This window comes from Balaenoptera borealis, assembly GCF_965194805.1.
Source record: "Balaenoptera borealis genome assembly, chromosome: 6".
In the NCBI taxonomy this organism is placed as follows: domain Eukaryota; kingdom Metazoa; phylum Chordata; class Mammalia; order Artiodactyla; family Balaenopteridae; genus Balaenoptera; species Balaenoptera borealis.
The window spans coordinates 50,929,903-50,952,234 of NC_138863.1; the positions used below are offsets into that span (position 1 = coordinate 50,929,903).

Genomic DNA, 22,332 nt, shown 5'->3' on the forward strand with positions numbered 1-22,332 from the left:
GTCCCAGGGTTCAGTGTTTACTGTTTCTCTTTTATAAATGTTTTCCTGTCCCCTGGTATAATGGGAGCGATGAAAACAAATTAACAGGGAGGCAAAACCAAGCTCATTTGCTTGTGAAGAAACACACTGACATAGTCACATGTTCCAAAAGAAAAGAAAATTTGTTCACACTCAGAATTTTGTGCGTTGGAGTAATGTAACAGCTGAGGTTGATTATGACAAAGCAGGAAATGAGGAGGACACAAAAACATTGTAACCCTCATAACCCCTCTTTCAAAAGTGTCAAGCTGTTTCTGTCTGGAATTTGGAAATGAAATTCTTTCTCTCTGGTTAACTTATCCTTTGCCTCAAAGCCTAACAGTCTTCTTTTTTGGGAGACAGTGACTGTCTGAGTAGCTTCCAGTTTGTGAGTGTGTTTTGCTGTTGTAAATCCACTATCATAATAAGGGGTACATTCTCTCTAGTTTCCATAACATGGAATATGGAGAAAAACAATTTTAGTTCTATTCTGCTGAGTCACTTCGTCTGTCAAATCAACACAGAAAATTAAGACAGGTATTCAAATGGTGCAATGAAAAGATATGTTGTTTATTAAAACAATTCTGAAAAAGAATCTCCCCCCCGACTCCAGTTTTCTACTTGGTGATGGTGACCAATTTATGAGCTTTTGTATTTGAAAAATACAAATTTCCCCAAAGAGGTGATATAGTTAGTAAATTCTGACACTAATTAACTGTATAAGCATGACCAAATTACTTAACCTGTTATTCTGGGTCTGTTTTTTTAAGATAAAATCAGATCATATTGACTGCTGAATTCTGATATATATCTGATATATTTTCTTTCTAAAAAAAATTTTTTTTAAGATTTTTTTTTTGATGTGGACCATTTTTAAACTCTTTATTGAATTTGTTACAATATTGCTTCTGTTTTACGTTTTGGTTTTCTGGCCGCGAGGCACATAGGATCCTAGCTCCCCGACCAGGGATCGAACCTGCACCCCCTGCGTTGGAAGGCGAAGTCTTAACCACTGGACCGCCAGGGAAGTCCCATATCTGATATATTTTCAAATTAGGGAAACATGAGTAATATCTGCTGGTGTTAAGTTGGGTAGTCTCCCAGTTTTCACTAACACCTTCCTGACCCTTTTTCAAAGTTGCTTCTGAGAAACTCCTCTGAGCAGCTGAGTAACTGGTGATTCTTGATTGCCTGCACCTGCCAGGCCTGCCCTGGCAACACCCCCCCACCCCCCTTTATTGGGATGACCAATGCCTAGCTTGGGTAGTACAGACCCATTCTCTCTCTTTCCTTCTCCAAATTTATTTCCTCCCCTTTGGCTTCTACTAATTTTGGGAAGGAGTCCAATGTTTTTTTTTCCTTTGGTGCAAATGTATACTGACTATAGAGGCTGACTTAACTTGTGGCAACTTCTACCTTTTATTTGAAAATAAAATTAGGATAGATAAAAATCGTATTTTGTAATTATATAGTAGCTTACAAATATATGCTTTTTTCACTGCTTTCCAGTATTGGACACTTTTTTTTTGGCTGTGTTGGGTCTTTGTTGCTGCAAGCAGGCTTTCTCTAGTTGCGCTGGGGCTACTCTTCATTGCGGTACACAGGCTTCTCATTGCGGTGGCTTCTCTTGTTGCGGAACACGGGCTCTAGGTAACGAAGGCTTCAGTAGTTGCAGCACATGGGCTCAGTAGTTGTGGCATGCAGGCCCTAGAGGGTGTGGGCTTCAGCAGTTGCAGTGCGTGGGCTCAGTAGTTGCCGCGCATAGGATCTAGGGCACGTGGGCTTCAGTAGTTGTGGCTCACGGGCTCTAGAGCGCAGGCTCAGTAGTTGTGGCATATGGGCTCAGTTGCTCCATGGCATGTGGGATCTTCCTGGACCAGGGATCGAACCCATGTCCCATGCATTGGCAGGCAGATTCTTAACCACTGCGCCACCAAGGAAGTCCCTGGACACTTTTGATTAATACTTATTCCTAAGTATTCTTCTCCCTGAGCTACTACCCAAATTGTCCTAGCTCTTTTCCTCCTGTCCACAGCTATGGGCATTCCCCAAGTTTCTGTGCTTGGCCTCTGCTCCTCCTTGCAATGAGTTCTTCCTGCTGGAAGTCATTCAGCCACATAGGCCTAATGATCACTCTTGTGACAGCTCTGATCACTCTTGCAGGTAGAGTTCCGCATTTCTCCTCCAGTGAACACTTCTACCTGGGCAGCCTATTTGTACTTCAAATACTACATGATTTAATAATTTTCTTTTCATTAAAAGTTTACTCCTTGCAACTTTTGTTTTAGTATGTGGCACTATTGTTCTCCCAGATCCCCGGTACTGAAACTTCATAGTCCATCTACCGATAAACTTATTAGTCCATCCACCCACCGTTCATCAAAAATGTAATGACCACCCCTTGCACCAGGCATACTTGATGCCAAGAACAGGGAGGGAGTGAAGGAGTGAACAGTTGACTGCACTACCCTTTTCTCCCACCTCTTTTCTGTGTGGTTGACATTGAGTGGATGCATGATGTTCTGAAAGACCCACTTTGCTTTTCTCTTAATTGACCTTTTTTTTTTTTTTTTTAGCCACACCGAGTGGCTTGTGGGGATCTTATTTCCCCAACTAGGGATTGAACCAGGGCCCTCGGCAGTGAAAGTGCAGTGTCCTAACCACTGGACTGCCAGGGAATTCCCTCTTAATTGACCTCTTTTATATATCACAAAACTAACACTTCAGATCTCACAGGAGAAAACAGGCATATCACATTGGTTCTCTACATTTTGTATATCCTGAATGACTTGTGGATCCAGAAACCTTCTGAAAGACAGTTCATTTTAAAATTTCCAGTGACATAAATCCTAAAGGAATAAAACTAAATTTCTTTTTCATATTAATATAGTGTTAGTTCCCTCAATCTTAAGCAATTCCCTTTTACAAAGTGCAAATTACTATGAATTGAGACCTTTATTACAATGTTCGAGGTTTGTTTTTTGAGCTAGATTAAGCAAATGTTAGTTTTGCTTTTTAAAGCCTGATTATATTACCTGAGTTCACCAATCAACTTCATTGCATTTTCCACATACTGCTCTAATCCAAAATAGAATCTAATATGATATTCTTTGCCCAATGTATATGTTTAGGAAATAAATATTATTTTAAACACGTAATGAATAGCTGCTAAGTCATGACACTTTAATTTATGGAAAAATGAAAGGAATTCATATAAGTATGAATTTTTATGTCAATGGTACTTATAGTAAAATGCACAATTCTTAAGTCTATGGCACATTGACTTTGGACAAATGTATATACCCATGTAGCTGTCACCCAGATCAAGATAAAGAACATTTCCATCACCCCTGAGAATTCCCTTGTGCCGAGTCAATCACCTACCCCACCATGAGGTGAGCATAGGTCTGATTTTTATTACCATAAATTAATGTTTGTTCTTCGGCTTCATGGAAGTGGAATCATACAGTACATACTCTTTTGTGACTGGCTGCTTTTGTTTTTGTATAATGCTTTTGAGATTTACCCATTTAGTTCTGTGTATCATTTTATTGTGAAATAGTATGCCTTTGTGTGAGCATAATACCAATATGATTTCTAAATTCTATTCTTTTTATACAGTTCCCCCAAAACAAAATGTAATAATCTAAATTAAGTTTCTATCTCTAGGAAAAAAATTAGCAAATTTTTATCCTCAAACATATAGATCATTTTTTTGTTAGAAAATTATCTCTTCTGTTTCATAAACTGCTCTTGAATTTGCATAAGTATCTTCCTTCCAATCTTTTTGGTTTGCTTATATATTACTACTACTACTAGTTAACATCCAATGAGTGATTAAGTACCAGGCTCTGTGCCAAATTCTTTATGTGAATTACTCTTTAAATTCTTACAATAACCCTATGAGGTAGCCAGCTTTAGTTTAGAAATGGGTTTTGTAACTTGCCCAAGGCCACATAAGTAGGAAGGGACAGAGATGGGATTTAAACTCATGTGCCCTTAATTTTGCCATACTCTTTAGCACTAATGTTTATTAGAATGGCCACATATATGATCACTTTGGCTCGCTAAGTTTGATCCTTCAAATTTTGGATGTGTACATAATAGTTCAAATGGAGTTCCTACATCAGGAAAGAAATGAGCTTGGTGTACCTGAATCAAAATAGCAGAGTCAGGCACTACTGAAAAAAATCTGATCGCTTTGCTTACTTTTGGTAGGCACCACAGTTCTGTAGGTGGCAAGGAGCCTTGGGAAAATATTGCTTATCTTACTCATTAAATGGTCTTTACAAATGAGGGATTAGGATTCCCAGTGAATCTTGCACAAAAATAAATCTGACATTTATGGGCCGTGGTGTGCTAGGTACTGTGAAAGGTGTTTTATGTGTATTATCTCATTTAATTCTCTCAGTTATTCTGCAAGATACCACCTTTTAGATATTAAAAGTTACAAAAATAGTAAGAGATGGGGCCTACATTCAAACCCAGCTGTGTCTCACAATAAAAGTCCATCCTTTTAACCATGGTGTTTCCTGGACTCTGCCTGAGTGGTATAGATCTTCTTAGTGGTATAGATCAACATGGTTCCTGATTCTGTAAGAGATGCATTGCTGTTCTTTTTAAAATTTTTCCTTCATTATTGAGATCAGGACATTAGGGTTCTGTTTTTTTGTTTGTTTTGGTTTTTTTTTTTTACTGCACCAGGAATAATAATATCCTCTAGATTTTCAATACAGTGTCCATTTCATGACTTGTAATTTTGGGAAGAGGGAAGGTGGTCCTAGGGGTGGCATCTAGGGATGTTTCACCATCTCTTTTTTTCTAGAAGGGTAGTGAAACTGACTTCCAGAAGGCCAAATGATACATTGCCCACCCTGCACTAAGCTCTATCTGTACATGTTCCATAATGGCACCCATCCCTGTTGCCATTTTGATGACTTTGATGATAAAGTAGATCATCCATCTAGTGCATTGACTCCTTCACTTCACTAACCTGTTTGTTCTACCCCAGCCATCCACTTCCATGGGTGCATTCTGTACCTTGCCATTTAGCAGTGGTGCCAGCTCTGTAATCTTAATTTCAAGTATCCACTTCTTTGCCTACCATCTCTTTTCATTCCAGCAGATTTGCTTTAGTATCATCACTGCTAAAATGTTACTCCACTGGGACGACCTATTCATCATATACCACTTACTATTATTGTTCAACCTTAACCTCCTTGTCTACCTGAGATTTCATGGTCTATTGTAATAATCATTCCCTTGAAAATACCCTCAATTCCCTTGCCTATCTTTTCTTCTGCCTTAGTCACCTGGCAAACTCTCAACTCCTGACGCTGGAGGAGATTACTTAGGTAGGGTGACTGGTTTTACTTTAAGTTCAAGACAAAATTCAAATACATGATCAACATTGCCTAGCAATCCTATCTTGTTTCTCTAGAAAGTTTGCCTTTCCACTCAATAAAATAACTGTTTTATACTTTCTCTTCTCTCCTTACTCTTCCATACCCTGCTTCTCTTAGCCTCTCCTTCCCCACAGCTGATGACTTCATCCTTCAATGAGAAAGTAAAAGCCATCAGAATGAACTCTCATCATCCCAGCAACAGATTTAGAAGCTGTCAACATCAGTACCCCTCTCTCCTTTTTCTTCTTGTGCAGTCCTAGAGTATCCCTCTGGCTTTCACCCATCTTTTCCTTGCCAACTAAATTTTTTTTTTTTTGGCCCCCCAGCATGCGCAATCTTAGTTCCCCAAGATCAAACCCATGCCCCCTGCAGTGGAAGTGCGGAGTCTTAACCACTGGACTGCCAGGGAAGTCCCCTTGCCAACTGAATTTAATGGACCCCTTTCTCTCTTAAGTCATCTGAGCTTTGAGGGTGCTCTCCTCAAAGAGAGCTCTCCTTTTCTCTTGAAACACCATCTTCTTTCAGCTTTTTGACTCTATACTCTCCTGTATTTCTTCCCCATCTTTGGATGCTCCTTCTCAGTCTCCTTTATGGTCTTCTTCATCACTATCTTATGTATGAAGATGTAGTTCCTGCCTAGATAGCTACAGCTGATCTTTCAGGTTTCAAGCTTTAATGTCATTTCCTCAGAGGACTTTGAAGACCAGACTAGTTTAGGTCATCAATTTGTATGTTCTCACTGCACGTTGTACTTTTCTTTCATAGGATGTATTACATATGAAAATAAATTATTTCGTGTGTAATTATTTGTTCAATGTCTGTATCCTATTCTGAATTGTCTGTATTGCTCATCAGGTGTCCTACATGCCTGGCACAGAGTTTGGCATGTAATAGACACCCGATAAATATTTGTAGAATGAATGAATTAATATGTAAGTGACTCAAAGGGTTCAACAAATGTTAGTTCTCTTTTCCTTTTCCATCTTATATTTAGAGAAGCATAGTTAATCCCAGGGTTGTAGAGTCAGAAAACGCTATTTCTATAGAAGAAAGACAAGTTTATGGTGTGATGGACATTGACATATGTTTAAAATTACTCAAGACTTGCCCATGGACACCATTTATAGGCAATTGAAAATATAGATCTGGATCTCAGTAAAGAAGTCATAGTTAAGGATCATAACATTTTATATTTTACATCTGTTTTAAAAATTGTTGTGGTCTTCTATGTGTCTTAAAATGGAGCGAAGGTGGACAAGAGGGCTTCCAGGGTCAAATATAAAACATACAGTTCATTTGGTACAAATTAAAATTATTTAAACTCTGATCTGATTAGAGTCAGTCTTGAAAGAGTTATAATAGAAATTGTAATGCAAATAGAATTGTATTTTCTTTTTTCCCCCTACTTTTTGAAAATAAATCTTGAGCACAGATCTAAGGCCTTTTCCTAAAAAAAAAAGCAGAAAAGTACTCACTCACAGATGGTAGTATTCCAAAGTCATGGTACATGAAAGGTTATAGGGGTTTTGGAATCTGCCAAAGTTAATTATAGTCTTACAGCTCTGGAGAAGACCCAAGAGAAGTCAATTTCAAACAAAGGTCAGGGTTAGTTAGAAAGTCATATCACACTTAAGCTTGAACTCAAACAAGGTTGCCTTAAATAGTTAAGGTCTGGTGAGTATCAAATTTCATAATTGTCAGGTACTTATAAATTTTAGACTTGTAAAATCATGGAACCCTTTAAAAAAGACTCTTGTCTTTATGTATTTTCAATAAATGAGCTGATTCTTATTTTTATGTGTAAAAAAATGAATAAAGAAGGATGTGATGACTTCCCACCCGGAGCTATGTTTCTAAGAAGCCCCAGTGTTGAGACAGTGAAGCTGTTCCCGGCTCAGGCACTGCAGTGCACCGTACGGCAGCTCCCCTGAATTGCAGACCAGGTTCTGTGCAGCACTGGGCATGTTAATCTTACAAACTCCTATCTGTTCTAGGGTGGTAAACTCATGTTCATACTAGGATAATAAACAGTTTTCACTTTCATTAGCAGAGGAGTAGGAGATCTTGGATTCTAGAAGAGTAGCTGAGAGAATCTAGCTAGAGAATATGAGGGAAAGCTGCCCAAGACAGTTTCCTGGTTGTGCTCCACGGATGCTTGTGAGATATAGGACTGCATGTTGTTCTGTGATTCAGGTTGTACTTAATTCTAGACTTCGAGGTGAATGAATTGCTAATATTAAAACTTTCCCCACACTTGAAGAACTCCTTGTCACTTCTTTTACTGTGTCACAACCAACTCCTTTAAATTTTGCCGTATTTTTTCCTTAGATAAGAGCACCAAGGCAGTTCCTTTACACGTTTTTCTTCTCAACAGTGGAATGCAAGCAAATCAATATTTAGTGGTCTTTTGTGCAAAGCTCAGTAAAATAATAGATTTTACTTTGCCACTTAGGGAAAAAAATAAGACCTTGTGCCATTGGGAAGCTGGGGGAGGGAGACTAGTGGCAAAATTATTGGTGAATTAAAGTAGATATGATGATAATGCAACTGGCCCAATAAAAAGTCTGAGAAATCAACTATTGGTAGTAAAATAGAAAGAAGCTGTTACAGTCTGATTTAGGGTGGCTGGTACAAAAAAATATAGTGAATAATGCATGCAGTGTATTCCTCTATGATTTTTTTTTGTGGCCATTTCCCAGTTCTTGGGCTTTTGGAGACATATATGTAGATGTGGGTAGAAATACTTTAGAAAAGGGATAATCTTCCAGATATGTTGATCTAAGATACACTTTTCATGAAAACCTTCAGATATGAATGTTTGAGTTGAGTTAGCATAAATAAGTGAAAGTTCTTCTGTATTTGAACCTTGTGGATATGAAATTCCACTCCTCCTTATTACTCTGTTATTTTTTGAGCTACTAGTTACTTCAACCAGACAGATATTTGCTGATAGCAAGAGCTAAGGTTTGGAGCATAGGAAAGTTTTCAAACATATAGTATGGCATTGCCACCTCTGAGGCCAGCAGGAGAAACAAGTGCATTGAGGAGGAACAAAATTTAGTCCCAAGAAAATAATTGCTTAGGTTAGGAAAGAGACTAGCTAATACATGTAGTTGTACAATTGGTTGTGGAAACACCTACTTAAAAATCTTCCTAAATTGTTTTATGATATAATTTTTTTGAAAAATCTCTGCCTGGAAAGGGTTTTGGAATCCATTTTTTATGCTTCAAGCAAAGTTATACGGTAACAACATCATATTAGATGCAATCCAGTAACAGCTGGTGTATTTTTGCCAAGAATTTTTTATTAGAACATGTGCAATTTTCTGAAGAATTACAAACATGTAGATAATTTATCTACATTCATTATTTTTAATGAATAAATATCTATTTTTAAAGAGATAGAAAAGCATAAGTGAATTGGGAGATTGGGATTGACATATATACACTAATATGTATAAAATAGATAACTAATAAGAACCTGCTGTATAGCACAGGGAACTCCACTTCGCTGTATAGTAGAAACTAACGCAACATTGTAAAACAACTATACCCCAATAAAAAAATTCTTTTTAATTAAAAAAAATATAAAGAGATAGAAAAGCATAAATCCATATCTATATATGGGTGAGGATAATTTGTAAGTCAAAGACCATAACGTATATTTCTTCAGAAATAATGTCAATCTCAAGAATATCTCTCTTTTAAAAATGTGTAATATTTTGGTACAAAATAAAACAGTAGAACTAGATCACTTTCTATTCTGTTTTAAATGGGAATACAAATGTCTTGCTAATAAGAAAGTTATTTTTTGAAGAGTCTTCTTCAAACTAGCAACCAGCACTGATGTTACGTATGGTGTATTGGGCTGAGGTTGTTCTTCCACAAAAATAGTGTTAAAAATGACCTGCAGAACAAGAGAATTGCTGTGTGTAGCACTGAGGACACCCTCACTTCTCTCCTGGGTGAGAACAATAGCACTGCTGCTCCTGCTTTGGAGACCAGCACCTGCCCCCAGTAGAGACGCTTATTTCTAGAACTGAAAAGCGGGTAGTGAGGTGTTACATCCCTTGGGACTACTACTTCAAAGCATGTTATCTGTGAGTTCAACCGGAAATAATATTTATTTTGATTAGAAAACACAATGTCAAATGGTCAAGGAAAGCTTCTGCCTTTTATTAGTCTCCATGCTAACATAAAACACTTTTTAAACAAAAATTTTTTGTTGGCTTCTTTTCTGTGTTTCCTGTGTTCGTTTTTCCTTTTTCTGTGTGAAAATAAAAGAAACACATACCATTTCATCTTAAATGAAGCTTTCTCAGGGGTACTATTTTAAATAAATCTTTACATAAACTAAAATGCTTTCTAAGGTAATTGTGTATTATTTCCTATTTTTATATTGACTTTAATGACTAAGAATTTACTATGATGTATACATATTATGATGTATGATGTATACATGTTGTATATTTCTTAGCTAAGTCATCTATAAACAGTATAGTAATCTACTCTCCAAGATGTTAAATGATTTATCCAATACATGAAACATTTTGAGATAATTACGTTTATTACATACACCTGTATTATGTCACATAGAATATGTGTTCTGGTCACCACTCACCAGATATTTAAAAAGCACAGAACTTCTCATTTTGAAATATGTATCTAGTAATTTCTGCCAATACACATAAAAATACCATTGAGTTTAACAGCAGTTATTCTGCCTGTAGAAGGTAGTCATGATAATCACTATGGTGTACACCTGAAACAAGTATAATATTGTAACTCATTTATACTTCAGTTAAAAATTTAAACAGTAAAAATTTTAAAAATTAAATAAAAAAGAAGGAACTCATGCCTCTTCAATAAGTTCACTGGGTTATAACAATACCTACTTATCTCACTGAGTTGCTTTTAGATCTGGAAACTAATATTTGGAGGGGTGCTGTGTAATCTGTAAAATGTCTATGAATGCAAGTGGTCTTGCACAGGGGTAAACCAGTTACCTGAGCATAAGCATAAATTGCCTCTCAGTTGGCATTGATTCTTCTGCCACAAGCACTAAGCGTGTCTCTTTCAGGACTCTGGAGTCATGCTCTCCTCCTGCATGGTGGTGAAGTGTTTCCTCAGGATCTGGGTGGTTTGTTGGAGAGTGGGATCTTATGAGCGTTTGACATTGAATAAGAGGCTATGTAGCTAGAATAAACGTGAATGTAGTTCCAGGAGAAAGAGACCAGACACGTAGAATTGCTAAGAGCCTCCTTGCTGCCGAACTTGGATCTAATATTACCAAAAAATGTGCATAAACAAAAGAAAGCTGATGTTGAAGTTTTGCTTATAATAGATAAAATGTTATATTTTTTAGAACGCTGCAAATGTAAACCTATCAGAGCTACACAGAAGACCTATTTCCGAAACAATTACAACTATGGTAAGGATAACTCATGATTGATTTATAAACTGCTGAGTTAAGAAAGGATGTGTATGTGTGTGTAAATAAGAATGAGGCTTAAAAACAAACAAGGACAACTTTTTTTTTGATTGATTGATTTTATTGATTTATTTTTGGCTGCGTTGGGTCTTCATTGCTGTGCGTGGGCTTTCTCTGGTTGCCCCGAGTAGGGGCTCGGGTGGGGTGCGCAGGCTTCTCGTTGCCGTGGCTTCTCTTGTCATGAAGCACAGGCTCTAGGCACATGGGCTTAGTAGTTGTGGTGCACTGGCTTAGTTACTCCGCGGCATGTGGGAATCTTCCCGGACCAGGGCTCAAACCCGTGTCCCCTGCATTGGCAGGTGGGTTCTTAACCACCGCACCACTAGGGAAGCCCCAACAGGGACAACTTTTAAGAGCAAACTCTCCCTGTTCCAAACAACTAAACGGTCTCATAAGGGGACCATTCTCAACAAATGCTTGATTTTTTTGAAGCATATCAGGCAACATTGCTGGCATCTTAGAACCATGCAATTAAGTACACAGAGATACATTTCAAAACAGATGGGAGGGACTCTTCCCTTTCTGACAGGCCAGGGAGGATTTGGAGCTGCAGTGGGTCATCAGTTGTGATTTACGGGGGTGAACAGTAAATGAGGTAAACAGAGGAGCACTTCAATGCATATGAGTGGTTAAAAGAATCAAACTGGGTTTCTTCAGTCTAACTCATGGAAAACATTGACAGAGTTGAAAAGTAACACAAAAGTTGTTAGTATTCAATTAAGGAAATGTTTTGTTATCTAGCCTGACCTAGACATCTGGTATTCTGATAAACAAAATATTAATTGAAGAGCTACCATTCTAAATGTAGCTGACAAATTTAACTGGAAGAGGAAAAAGTCTGCTGCCTCTGTGCCAAGTACTGTGATAGGTGGTTTCCATACACTGTCTTATGTGATTTTCTCAACTGCGCCATGAGACGTTCTATTATCCTTATTTTATCAATGATTATTGAACCTAAGTTGTCTTTCCTTTGATTATTCAGAATTACTTTTGGGTACTGGGATGCTTCAGAGTCACAAATATCAATTACCATTATATTTCAAAGAGTCAATTAATAGAGTTTTCCAGTTGATAAAATAAGGAACAAATCAGTATTTGCTGTATTCCATAGGCATTTTATTATAATTCCCCCCCCCCCGGCATTTATGAGATTAATAAAGTTCATGTTACTGTCTCTGTCGATGCTGAGTAAATGAATAAACATGGCAATTAAATAGATTTTTAAAGGCACCTACATTATTAAAATGAGGGCTTTATTATTGAGTTTACATGCCCTACTTTAGAGAATATAGGACATACACAGCAGACTTATCCTACTTTTATAATTTTGGGAATTGTATGGAGAGAAATGGGTAAATCTCTGTAAGAGTAATATTTGATATCTTTGAGAATACTGTGTATTGAAAGGTATCAAGTAAAAGATTCAGTGTAGTTAAATCTCTTTAAAATAAATACACCTAGTTTCTCAAGTTTTTCTTCAATGGAATCAATTTTTATTTTTTGTTTACTAACATCTTTAGAGGAATCTATAGTTTCTCTTAGCCAATGGTAGACACACTTTCCAAGGTTGAAATGTTTACCTAAGATGAGCCTGGCTGCTCACCTGAGGACCCTCTCCTCTACAAAGTGATATGAAATATCACAAGAAAAGGGAAGTCTTAATTTTTAGGAGGTTAGCTTTGTAAGACTGAAAAATGCTATATGAACTTTTAAGTACGGTTATATTAAAAACAAAAGCATGATAGAAATTTTATATTGGGGAATTTTAGTTGAATTTATATTTATTTTACTTATTAATTTTTACTATACCCAACCTTCTTAGTGCTGCAGTGGTTAGTGCTGCTATTTTTGTTAAAAGATAAAATACTACTGGTTACAAGTCATGGGAAGAGAAAATCAGCAACGAGGTAGCTGAGTGAAAATTACAACCGAAAATGGGATACAGAGCACAGTTAATGGAAAAAAGATAATATCTTTCTCATAGCCAAACAATAACTAGATTGCTCATAGTTTAAGGATTTTCACTTGTCTGAGGCTTACTCAGAGCTTCTTTGGGGAAGGCAGGCACTGAAATGATTAAATAGAAGGAAAAACCCTGCAAAGAAAATACATTTTAAATTCCAAAATATGTTGATTTTTGTCTTTCTTAAATATCTACATGTGTCTACTGAGAAAACAAAGTGGGGGTGGGAGCATTTGATAATTCAGATAAAACCTCTGCTTCATTCAGATTAATTCAGTTAAAAGCTCTTGAGCTTTAACAAAATTGTTTGAATAATAAAGTAAGTCTTGTAGAGAGATATTTATTTTGGAGTGGGTACATGTGCTAAAAATTTCTAATAAAAATAGTAGACACACTGGGTAAATAAATCATTAGTTTGAGAAGGTTTGCACAGTTCACTAATCTGTGATAGTTGGTGAATGCTATGAAGCACATTCACATAAGCCAGGACGCACAAAAATGTCTGCTAGCTGGGGTTGTGAATCTATCATCTGATTCTCCCAAATGACATTTCAACAAGGGCAATCTTATCTTTTGTTAAAATAAGAGTAGAACACTAATAAAAAGGGACTCCTTCACTCACAAATTACACCAAGCAGGGACAGCTGGGCAGTTACATTTTGCTTAGTATAAGCTCTCATACTTGAGACAACTAATTCTCTGAAGATTGAAATACCTGTGAAGCAAAAATGAGGTTTTGTCCTAAAGTTTTTAGAATTAGTAGCTTAATTTTTATTGTATGTGTCTTGTACTGGTGGAATGTTATTGAATAAGTTTCTGTATGGAATTGGGGCATTGACGGGAGGCAATGGCTTATTAGCTGGCTTTATATTTTCACGGATTACTTTTTTCTTTGTAGTTCTAAACACCTAAAATATGTGGGAAGGGACTCAGATGAAAGTAGTTTACAGATATATGCCTAAGAGGCTTTCAAATAGTACATTCATTTAGATATGTTGTGTTTTCCTCTGTATAACATCCATGGATATTGAACTAGAGCAATGAGGCTGCCTGGTCAAAAGCCACTGGCTTCTTACTAATTGACATTTTTGCTTCTTCTTAGGCTTTTTCAAACTCCCCCTTTAGGAAAAAAAAAAGTAAAAAGCTCATTTACCAGAAGTAGGAATCTAAAGAATTTGGCTCTTCCAAAGGAGAGAAATACAGAAAAGAAGGAGAACTGTACTTTCTAGATTCTGAGTCAAATACTTTGACTTTGCAACTGAATTATTTTTAAGGCAGTTTGTCTTTATATTGAGAAGTCAAGCCGAGTCTTATAAGTTGGGTGCTAGAATATCCCTTGAGAGAGGTAAATTAATGCAATTGACATAGTAGACCACATTCCATAGCACATGAGTGGTGACAGTTTTTATTCAAAAAGAAAATGCAGTATACCTTAAGGAGGGTATGAAAGATAATCTATACTGAAACAAAGGAAGAAAGGAGCCGACGTCTGAACAGTGAGCTAAGATGAGGAAGGTGGAAAGATCGAAGAACAAGCTTGGGAACACCGTAGAACAGAACAACTTTACGACACTAAAGAAAACCCCAACTCTTTAGAAAATCTATTAATAGACCCTATAGAAGAATGCTGACAAAGCAACAAAGAATATTTAAGTACTAGGTCTTTACATATAGTGAAATTAATATAGTTTAAATTCTTCTTGGCACAATTGAAACTGCACATATACATATACACACAACCAAAAAGAAATTTTGAAGGAAAATTACATCCAGATTCAATCTTTGCTTATCTAAATGGTTTCTCACCATGAAATACATGCACACATGTATGCTTATATACACACAAATATAAACTTACATGCAAAGGGGATCAGGGCTGAACATTAAGGGGGCAGGTGTGTTGTGTAGTGTGTCACTCACTACTGTCTAAGGTGAAAATATAGGGTTGACTTTTCCTCTCTATTCTTTGAGCATTAAGTGGATATGAATTGACTAGAAAGAAGCCTATGTATCTTTTTTGAATGCAGTGCCTATTATGTATCATATTACCACATCAGCTTTATTGTCTTTTATCCAGTCATTCGGGCTAAAGTTAAAGAAGTAAAGATCAAGTGCCATGATGTGACTGCAGTAGTGGAGGTGAAGGAGATTTTAAAGGCTTCTCTGGTAAACATTCCAAGGGACACTGTTAACCTTTACACCAGCTCCGGTTGCCTGTGTCCTCCACTTAACGTCAATGAGGAGTATCTCATCATGGGCTATGAAGATGAGGAACGCTCCAGGTAATTCACTCCTTAAGGATTCAGAATAATGACTCCTGGGTTCTTACTTTGGGATCTGTCTACCTTCTGGGGGAATAAAGATCAGTTTTAGTTGGATCCTTCAATTTCATGTATTGGATACAAAAGTATATGTGGGAAATTTGTGGGTGTGCATTTTTCTGGGGAGAGGGATCATAACTTCATTTGTTCTTAAAGGGGTCCATGACTCCCGATTAGTTAGAATTACTGTTCTAAAACTTGGCTGTCCTAGTCTAGTATAAAGAGTTAAGTCTTTCTGACAATGATTCCTTGTACTTTTCAGTAATATATTTTAATGTTTCAAAAATGGTTGCTTCTTTAAAAATATAGATTACTGTTGGTGGAAGGTTCTATTGCTGAGAAATGGAAGGATCGACTTGGTAAAAAAGTTAAGGTAAGCCTAAATTTTATGTTCAAAATGATAAACAGAAAATAAAAGTAGAAAGACAGTCATTTGTCATTTAAACAAAATAGCTGCCCTCAACTTCATGAGAAATATTAAAACCTGATACATATATATTTAATATTCCAAGAACTGAGTTTGTCTGTAAGGTCTGTTTCATTTAAGGAGAAAATTCTCTGTGTGTGTATCAGAGATCTAACTACAGCTGCCTAACTTCTCACCATGGGAAGTCTAGCTGTAGTTAGTCCAGCCCTGCTCTGGTGGCTCCCCATTATCATTAGGGCTCCAGGCTCCATCTAGCTTACGGATCTGTCATTTTTAAAGATATTGCTTCCATATTCAAGGTTAGCTGGACGTCACAGGATGGCTGCCCTACCTCCACATCACACCTACATTTCAGGGAGAAAGAAAAGGGAGGTAAAAATAGATTCCAAGCATCCTACCTAGCAATTTTACTTAGGACTGGGTCTCCTGTCCATCCCTAGCTGCAAGAGAAGCTGGAAAATGTAGTTTTTTTAGCTGAATATGTTGGTTCCTTGAACAATTGCAGTTCTGTGAGTCAGAGAAGAAGGGGAGAATAAAGCTTGGGTACAAAACTGCCAATATTGTCCCAATGCATAGACACCAGTTCCTATGTACAAGGTGCAGCCGCATTCATCTGTATGTAAGAGATCTGACCAGATTAGGTCCTTAGAGCAGAAACATAGCTTGATTTTTAAGCCAATGACTCTTAGATTCTGTAAGTGATGCATTTAAAAAAAAAATCACAGTAAATCACTTTATTATAGAAGTTTCCATTTCCCCTTACTAAGCAAATCTGTTTCAACAAAAGGAATGTGGGGAGTATGCACAGAAGGGCAAAGAATCAAAAACCGTGTGTGTGTGTGTGTGTGTGTGTGTGTGTGTAGTGGGCAGAAAGGGGGGGAGGGGAGAGTGGGAATTGTACCAAACATAATACATCCTCTTCCCTCTTTGAGTCTGAAGGCTGGGAAACATTTACAAGGGTAAGTTAAACAACCCCAGGCAGTTTATCTTATACACCTGGCACTTGACACAGCAGACACATTTCAGTTTAAGTGACCTACAAGAAACGTAGAGGGCATTATTTTGCAGGGAGAAAATACCCTCCAGAAAGCTCCCCGCCCCCCACCCCAGTATTTTGTCAAAAGTGAGATGTATTTCAAGTTCAGACTCATGAGAATCTTCTATTTGTATCTCTCTTCAATTTGTTTGGTGTCTGTTAAAAAGTAGCTCTTCTTCAGTGTGTTGGAATCTCTTACTGTCCTTTTAATTCCGTTTTCTGCTTGCTAATGCAGAACAGGAATTTGTCCTAAATTCCTGTACCAGTTGGAAGAGCTTTCAACATCATTGCTGCAAAGCATATAACATGGCTTGCTGCTTCTCTTTTGGTACCAAAACAATTATCATCGTGTAAAGACCCAGGACACATGGCGTGTTTGTCCTTTTTCCTAGTAAGGCAAAGATATTTTCCATTGCTTTCTACAGGGAACTCACAGTTATTATTGTGAACTCATTTATATTTTCAGTCTGGATTTAAACATGCTGAAGGGAAGAAATAACTTGAACAATTTTTAATTCATACGCAGAACTCAGGGTTAAAGACCATAAATGGGAAACCTCTTTTGGCTAGAATCACTGAGATTCTTACTGTAGTTTTCCAGTCAGTTCTGAAGATGTAAAAAAGAGTTTTAGGGAGGATACTGGTTTTTTTTTTTAAATAAGAGTTGTCCTTTTCAGCTGATTTTTTTTGCTCTCAGGGATAGATCAAGAATTAAATAAAGACTTTTTTATGGTTTTGCAATGCAAATTTTTTTTTTAAACCTAAGTCTCTGTAATAGCAGGTTGTTCAAATCAAGATATTTGGCCTGCCTTGGGGAGCTGAAATTCAGACTTTTTTTTTAATGTGAAAATCCAGTAAGATTGTGGAGTTAAGTGTGCTAAAATGAAGAATTACTTTCAGTAATTTCAGTAATTGAAAATAGAGAATTTGTTATCTACTAAGAATTTTATACATTTTTCATCTGTGAATCTTCAGAACACTAAGCAGATGCTAGAATTAATTCTAATATGTAAATGATAAGGTCTAGTAAGTCCAAGAATCTTCTAATGGTAACTGAATTAGAATTTGAACTTGGGCCATCTGACATTAGCTCCTTGCTGCTCAAAGTGTGGTCCCTGGGCCAGCAACATTGGCATCACCTGGGAGCTTGTTAGGTATGAAAATCTTGGGCCCCGTCCCAGACCCACTGAATGAGGATCTGCAATTTTAACAAGATCTCCAATTTATTTCTATATTCATTGAAGTTTAAGAAGTACTGCTATAGCCCTTATTCTTATTGACTACCTGTAATACCATAATATAACTTCTTTTTAAATTATTATATTCAATAATGTAAACATTATTGAAATTGTTAATATGAAATATTAATAAACTTGATTGTAGTTATTAGAAACATTGGTGATGTCTGCTTTGTAAAACGTAGAATGAGGGCAGAACTTTGTTCTGTTTTGTTGCACTTGGTAGATATTATTTAGGAAATATTTTTAAGGGACTCTACCCCCTCCCCCCATTTTCATTTTTTTCACTGCTCAAATCACACAGGTTTAAAAGGCTGTGTTTTTACGAGTCATAAGAGAGGAAAATAAAAAGTAGCCCTTTCTTCAAATTCTCTATGTAAATCTTCCATTGGTTGGTCACCCATGAAGTAAGTACTAGACTTGTATATGTTACCTCAGGAAATACCCACAGATATCAATGTATATTTGTGTCGCCGTTTATTGGAGATTTTAAGTTTAAGATTTGATATGAAAGCATTACTGATACATTACAAGTGGCCAATTTTGTGCTTTTTCAAATCAAAGAATTATGTTTCTATAGCGTCCATCTCATTGTTACCCTGGGATATAGATTTTATACTTTTGGAAAAGTAGTAAAATGCTTTTGAGATCTGATTTTGCAGTCTTACTCAGTTGTTAGAATAATAGAAGTGATGACCCTGGTAATATGTGCTTGTGACCATTTTCTGTTTTAAATTTCACAGCGCTGGGATCTGAAGCTCCGTCATCTTGGACTGAATAAAAGCGATTCTAGCCATAGTGATTCCACTCAGAGTCAGAAGTCTGGTAGGAACGCTAACCCCCGGCAAGCACGCAACTAAATCCTGAAATGCAGAAAATCCTCAGTGGACTTCCTATTAAGACTTGCGTTGCTGGACTAGCAGAGGAAAATTGCACTATTGCACGTCATATTCTATTTTTTAACCACAAAAATCAGGTGGTAACTGATATTACTTCTATTTTTTCTTTTGTTTTCTGCTTTTCTCCTTCCCTCCATCCCTACCCCCCTTTTTTGTGGTCTGGGTGCAGATCCTTAAATATATTATATGTATTCTATTTCACTAATCATGGGAAAACTGTTCTTTGCAATAATAATAAATTAAACATGTTGATACCAGGGCCTCTTTGCTGGAGTAAATGTTAATTTACTGTTCTGCACCCAGATTGGGAATGCAATATTGGATGCAAAGAGAGATTTCTGGTATACACAGAAAGCTAGATAGGCTGTAAAGCATACTTTGCTGATCTAATTACAGCCTCATTTTTGCATGCCTTTTGGGCATTCTCCTCACGCTTAGAAAGTTCTAAATGTTTATAAAGGTATACTGGCAGTTTGAAATCAAATGCCACACAGGCAAAGCGATCAAGCACCAGGAAGCATTTATGAGGAAATGACACGCAAGACGAATTATTTGCAAGATTGGCAGGAAGCAAAATAAACAGTGTTAGGAGCTGGGGAAAGAGCATTTTGCCTGATCGAGAAGCACAACTGAAACCAGTAGCTGGTTGGGGTGTTAACAGCAGCGTTTCTGTTTTGGCAACACATTCGATTTGTTTGTGAATATATTAATCAGCATTAGGGAAGTGAATTATAACCAGACATCAGCTGTTATCAGCATGGCTCTGTTTAATTTGCTTCCTTTTAGATAAACCCATTGGTGTAAGTCTTTTTTTTCTTCTTCTTTTAAAATAAATCTCACTTGCTGCATTTGACCAGGAAAAGAAAGTGTGTAAGCATATGCACCAGGGTGTTATTTTTTTAAAGATATGGGGCTCTCTAAAATGCTGTAGTTGCAAGATGGTAAAACGTGCAAGATTCTGGGTGTGGGTGTGTCTGTGTGTGTTAGCGTGGGGTGTGTGTCCGTACACTCACACCCAAGCTGAACTGAATTACAGGCCTGTGCAGTGGCCTGCACTTTATCATTTGGATCTGTGCTGTTTAATGCTCAGTAAAATATGCTTAATAAAAGGAATTACGGTTGTCAGGAGAGAGGTGACTCTGACTTTTGAAACAAATGCTCATTCTCATTACCCAAGCTGCAGTGGGGTCCCTCCGGGGACCATGGGGAACAAATCACTTCTTCCTCCAGCAGGGGTTCTTTAGAGCCTGTGCCCATCACTTGACAGTCTCATTCTCTTAAATTTACATTTTTGATATTAGTATTAATAGAACCAAATTTCTAAGCTGTGGCATGCTGAAAAGAAAACACCTATGAAGCAAATGGTGCTGTTTCCTTCTACAAGGACAAACATGCAAGAAAGAAATTCATTCCTGAACAAAAGTTCCCTAAAATGGTAAATAACAATTCATCTAAATTCCCTCTTTTGGAAGTAAGAGAACATCCCTGCCTCCTGACTGACCCCCAAACCCTAACCATTTCCACAATCCCAGAAGAAGGAGTTCTCACCTTTGCCTACATCAGGACCACATAGTCTTTGAGCTGCCATATGGTTGCTTTCAGGTATTTTCACCATCTGCCCTTTGGGCTTTACTCTCAGATGGCTAAGACAGGGTCATTTCTTTCCAGATGCTGCTGTTGTAGCCCACAAAGGGGAGTTTGGGTGTCACGGGGTAGTAGTGAAGTCCCACAGTGGATGAACTGCACCTCAGTATCTCTCGTCCTGACCTCAACTTGAGCTTTAAGGACTGAGGACTGGAAACTAGCACTTCTGCCTCTTCCTGTTTCTCTCATGCCTTTTTCATGTTCATGAGGGAAGAAGGGCAAGAACCGGCTGCAGGAGATTTAAAGGAATTGGTTTCTCAAATCCACAAAATATCATCAACTCTTCCAAACCATAGTAAGAGGAATTTTAAGTAGCAAAATCTTTTGAGGTACAATGAAAGCCACAACTGTTTGCAGCTCCTGCAGGTTTCTTTTTTTGGGGGGAGGGCAATACTATTTGTGTAGAGATTTGACACAATTTATGTTCAATACATATACAATTGTGATATTTATAAGCAAAAGAGGACCAGAGTTTTAGATTCAGCTGTGTTTTTTTCCACCCTCCATTCTGCTCATCAGTACGAGCCTCTGTCAGCTACAGTTTCTAATGGTATAAGGTCCCTGAATAAAGTACATTTGCTTTTTCAGTTTGATAGTTGCAATATCTCCATTAATAAATTATGTATAGGCCTATTTTGGAGGATGACATGATTTTTTTTATCTTAATGGTCACGTTTCTAACCAGACTGCAAAATCATTTCTACTCTGTAATTGCCATAATGTAAATACGTCTAATTAATGCCCCTCTACAGGCTTTTCTGACAAGTATTAACTTTCAAAGCCACTAAAAATTTAATATATATGCCTCCTTGTCAGTAAGCTTGAGATCTACAAAATTAATTTAACATTTCTTTGGAAAATTTTGTTCACTTTCAGGATTTTAATTTTCCTAGCCAAATAACAACACTAAAAATGTTAGATGCATGTTGAATAAACTAGCAAAAAGTACAATAACAGCAAACTTGGATTCTCCTCATGGATACGTGAGTATTTTACTGTGTCACGTCCAGAGTGTAATCTGATTCGGTGCCATATGTTGCACTGAGCATTGGAGGTGGGGTGAGACAAAGCCATGTCATTCCACATCTGTTATAGATTAAGAAGGCAAATACAAAAATTGTAATCACTGTGAGTAAATAGCACTATTTATTGTCTTCTGCAAGAAATTATTTGCTATTATCTTTCAACAAGTAAAATGAAAAATTAAATGTTTCAAGAGTGATGTTTATTTAGACTGAATTTTAATATTTTAATAATACAAGCTTTCAAGAACATGGGTAAAAGTGAGGTAAAGTGGAGATTTCTAATACTGTTATTGAAATCCAACCGATAGAATTTTAAAATATGGTTGCCAGCTGTACTAATATTACCAAAAACAGTATAATTACGCCTTTGATAATTTACCTCTTTGGGATAATAATGTCTAACAGTGGCTCGAGTGCTCTGCAAAACATTTGGCATGTGTATTACCTCATGTAATCCTTGGAAGTCTGTGAAGGAGGAATTGTTATTTCCATTTTACAGATGAAGAAATCAAGAATTTAGAACTTCAGAGTTATGTAAGTAGCAGAGCTGGGCCTCAGACCATCTTATTCCCCAAGTTATATGTTTTTCACCATTGAAATTACTGATAAAAAGTTAAGTGCTTCCTGACATAAACACCCAGCAGTGCCATCAACCTGGAACTACAGCTGCCCTCACTCCTTTTTCCTTAGAGACATTCAGTCATTCAAAATGGTCCCCTTATCACATCTCGAAAAGAGCTTTGTTAAGGCACCTGGATTCAAATTCTCACTTTGCAACTTACTGGCTGTTTAGTCTACACTCCAAGTTTTAAGATCAGGTGAGCTGAGCTGGGTGGAGCCTGTTGGCCAGTGCCTAGAGCATGGG

The 22,332-nt window shown here is 37.1% G+C and overlaps 1 protein-coding gene across 2 annotated transcripts in view; it reads left to right on the plus strand.

The window, feature by feature from the left end:
* The window catches only part of FRZB (frizzled related protein), a 33,863-nt gene extending 13,935 nt beyond the window's left edge, over positions 1-19,928 (plus strand). For both annotated transcript variants that reach the window (XM_082397610.1, XM_082397609.1), the window contains 4 exons: positions 10,789-10,854; positions 14,955-15,159; positions 15,508-15,571; positions 18,643-19,928. In XM_082397610.1, coding sequence (XP_082253736.1) covers positions 10,789-10,854; positions 14,955-15,159; positions 15,508-15,571; positions 18,643-18,759 — 452 coding nt within the window. In that variant the 3' untranslated portion in view covers positions 18,760-19,928. The remainder of the gene's footprint in view (positions 1-10,788; positions 10,855-14,954; positions 15,160-15,507; positions 15,572-18,642) is intronic.
* Positions 19,929-22,332: the final 2,404 nt, after the last annotated feature.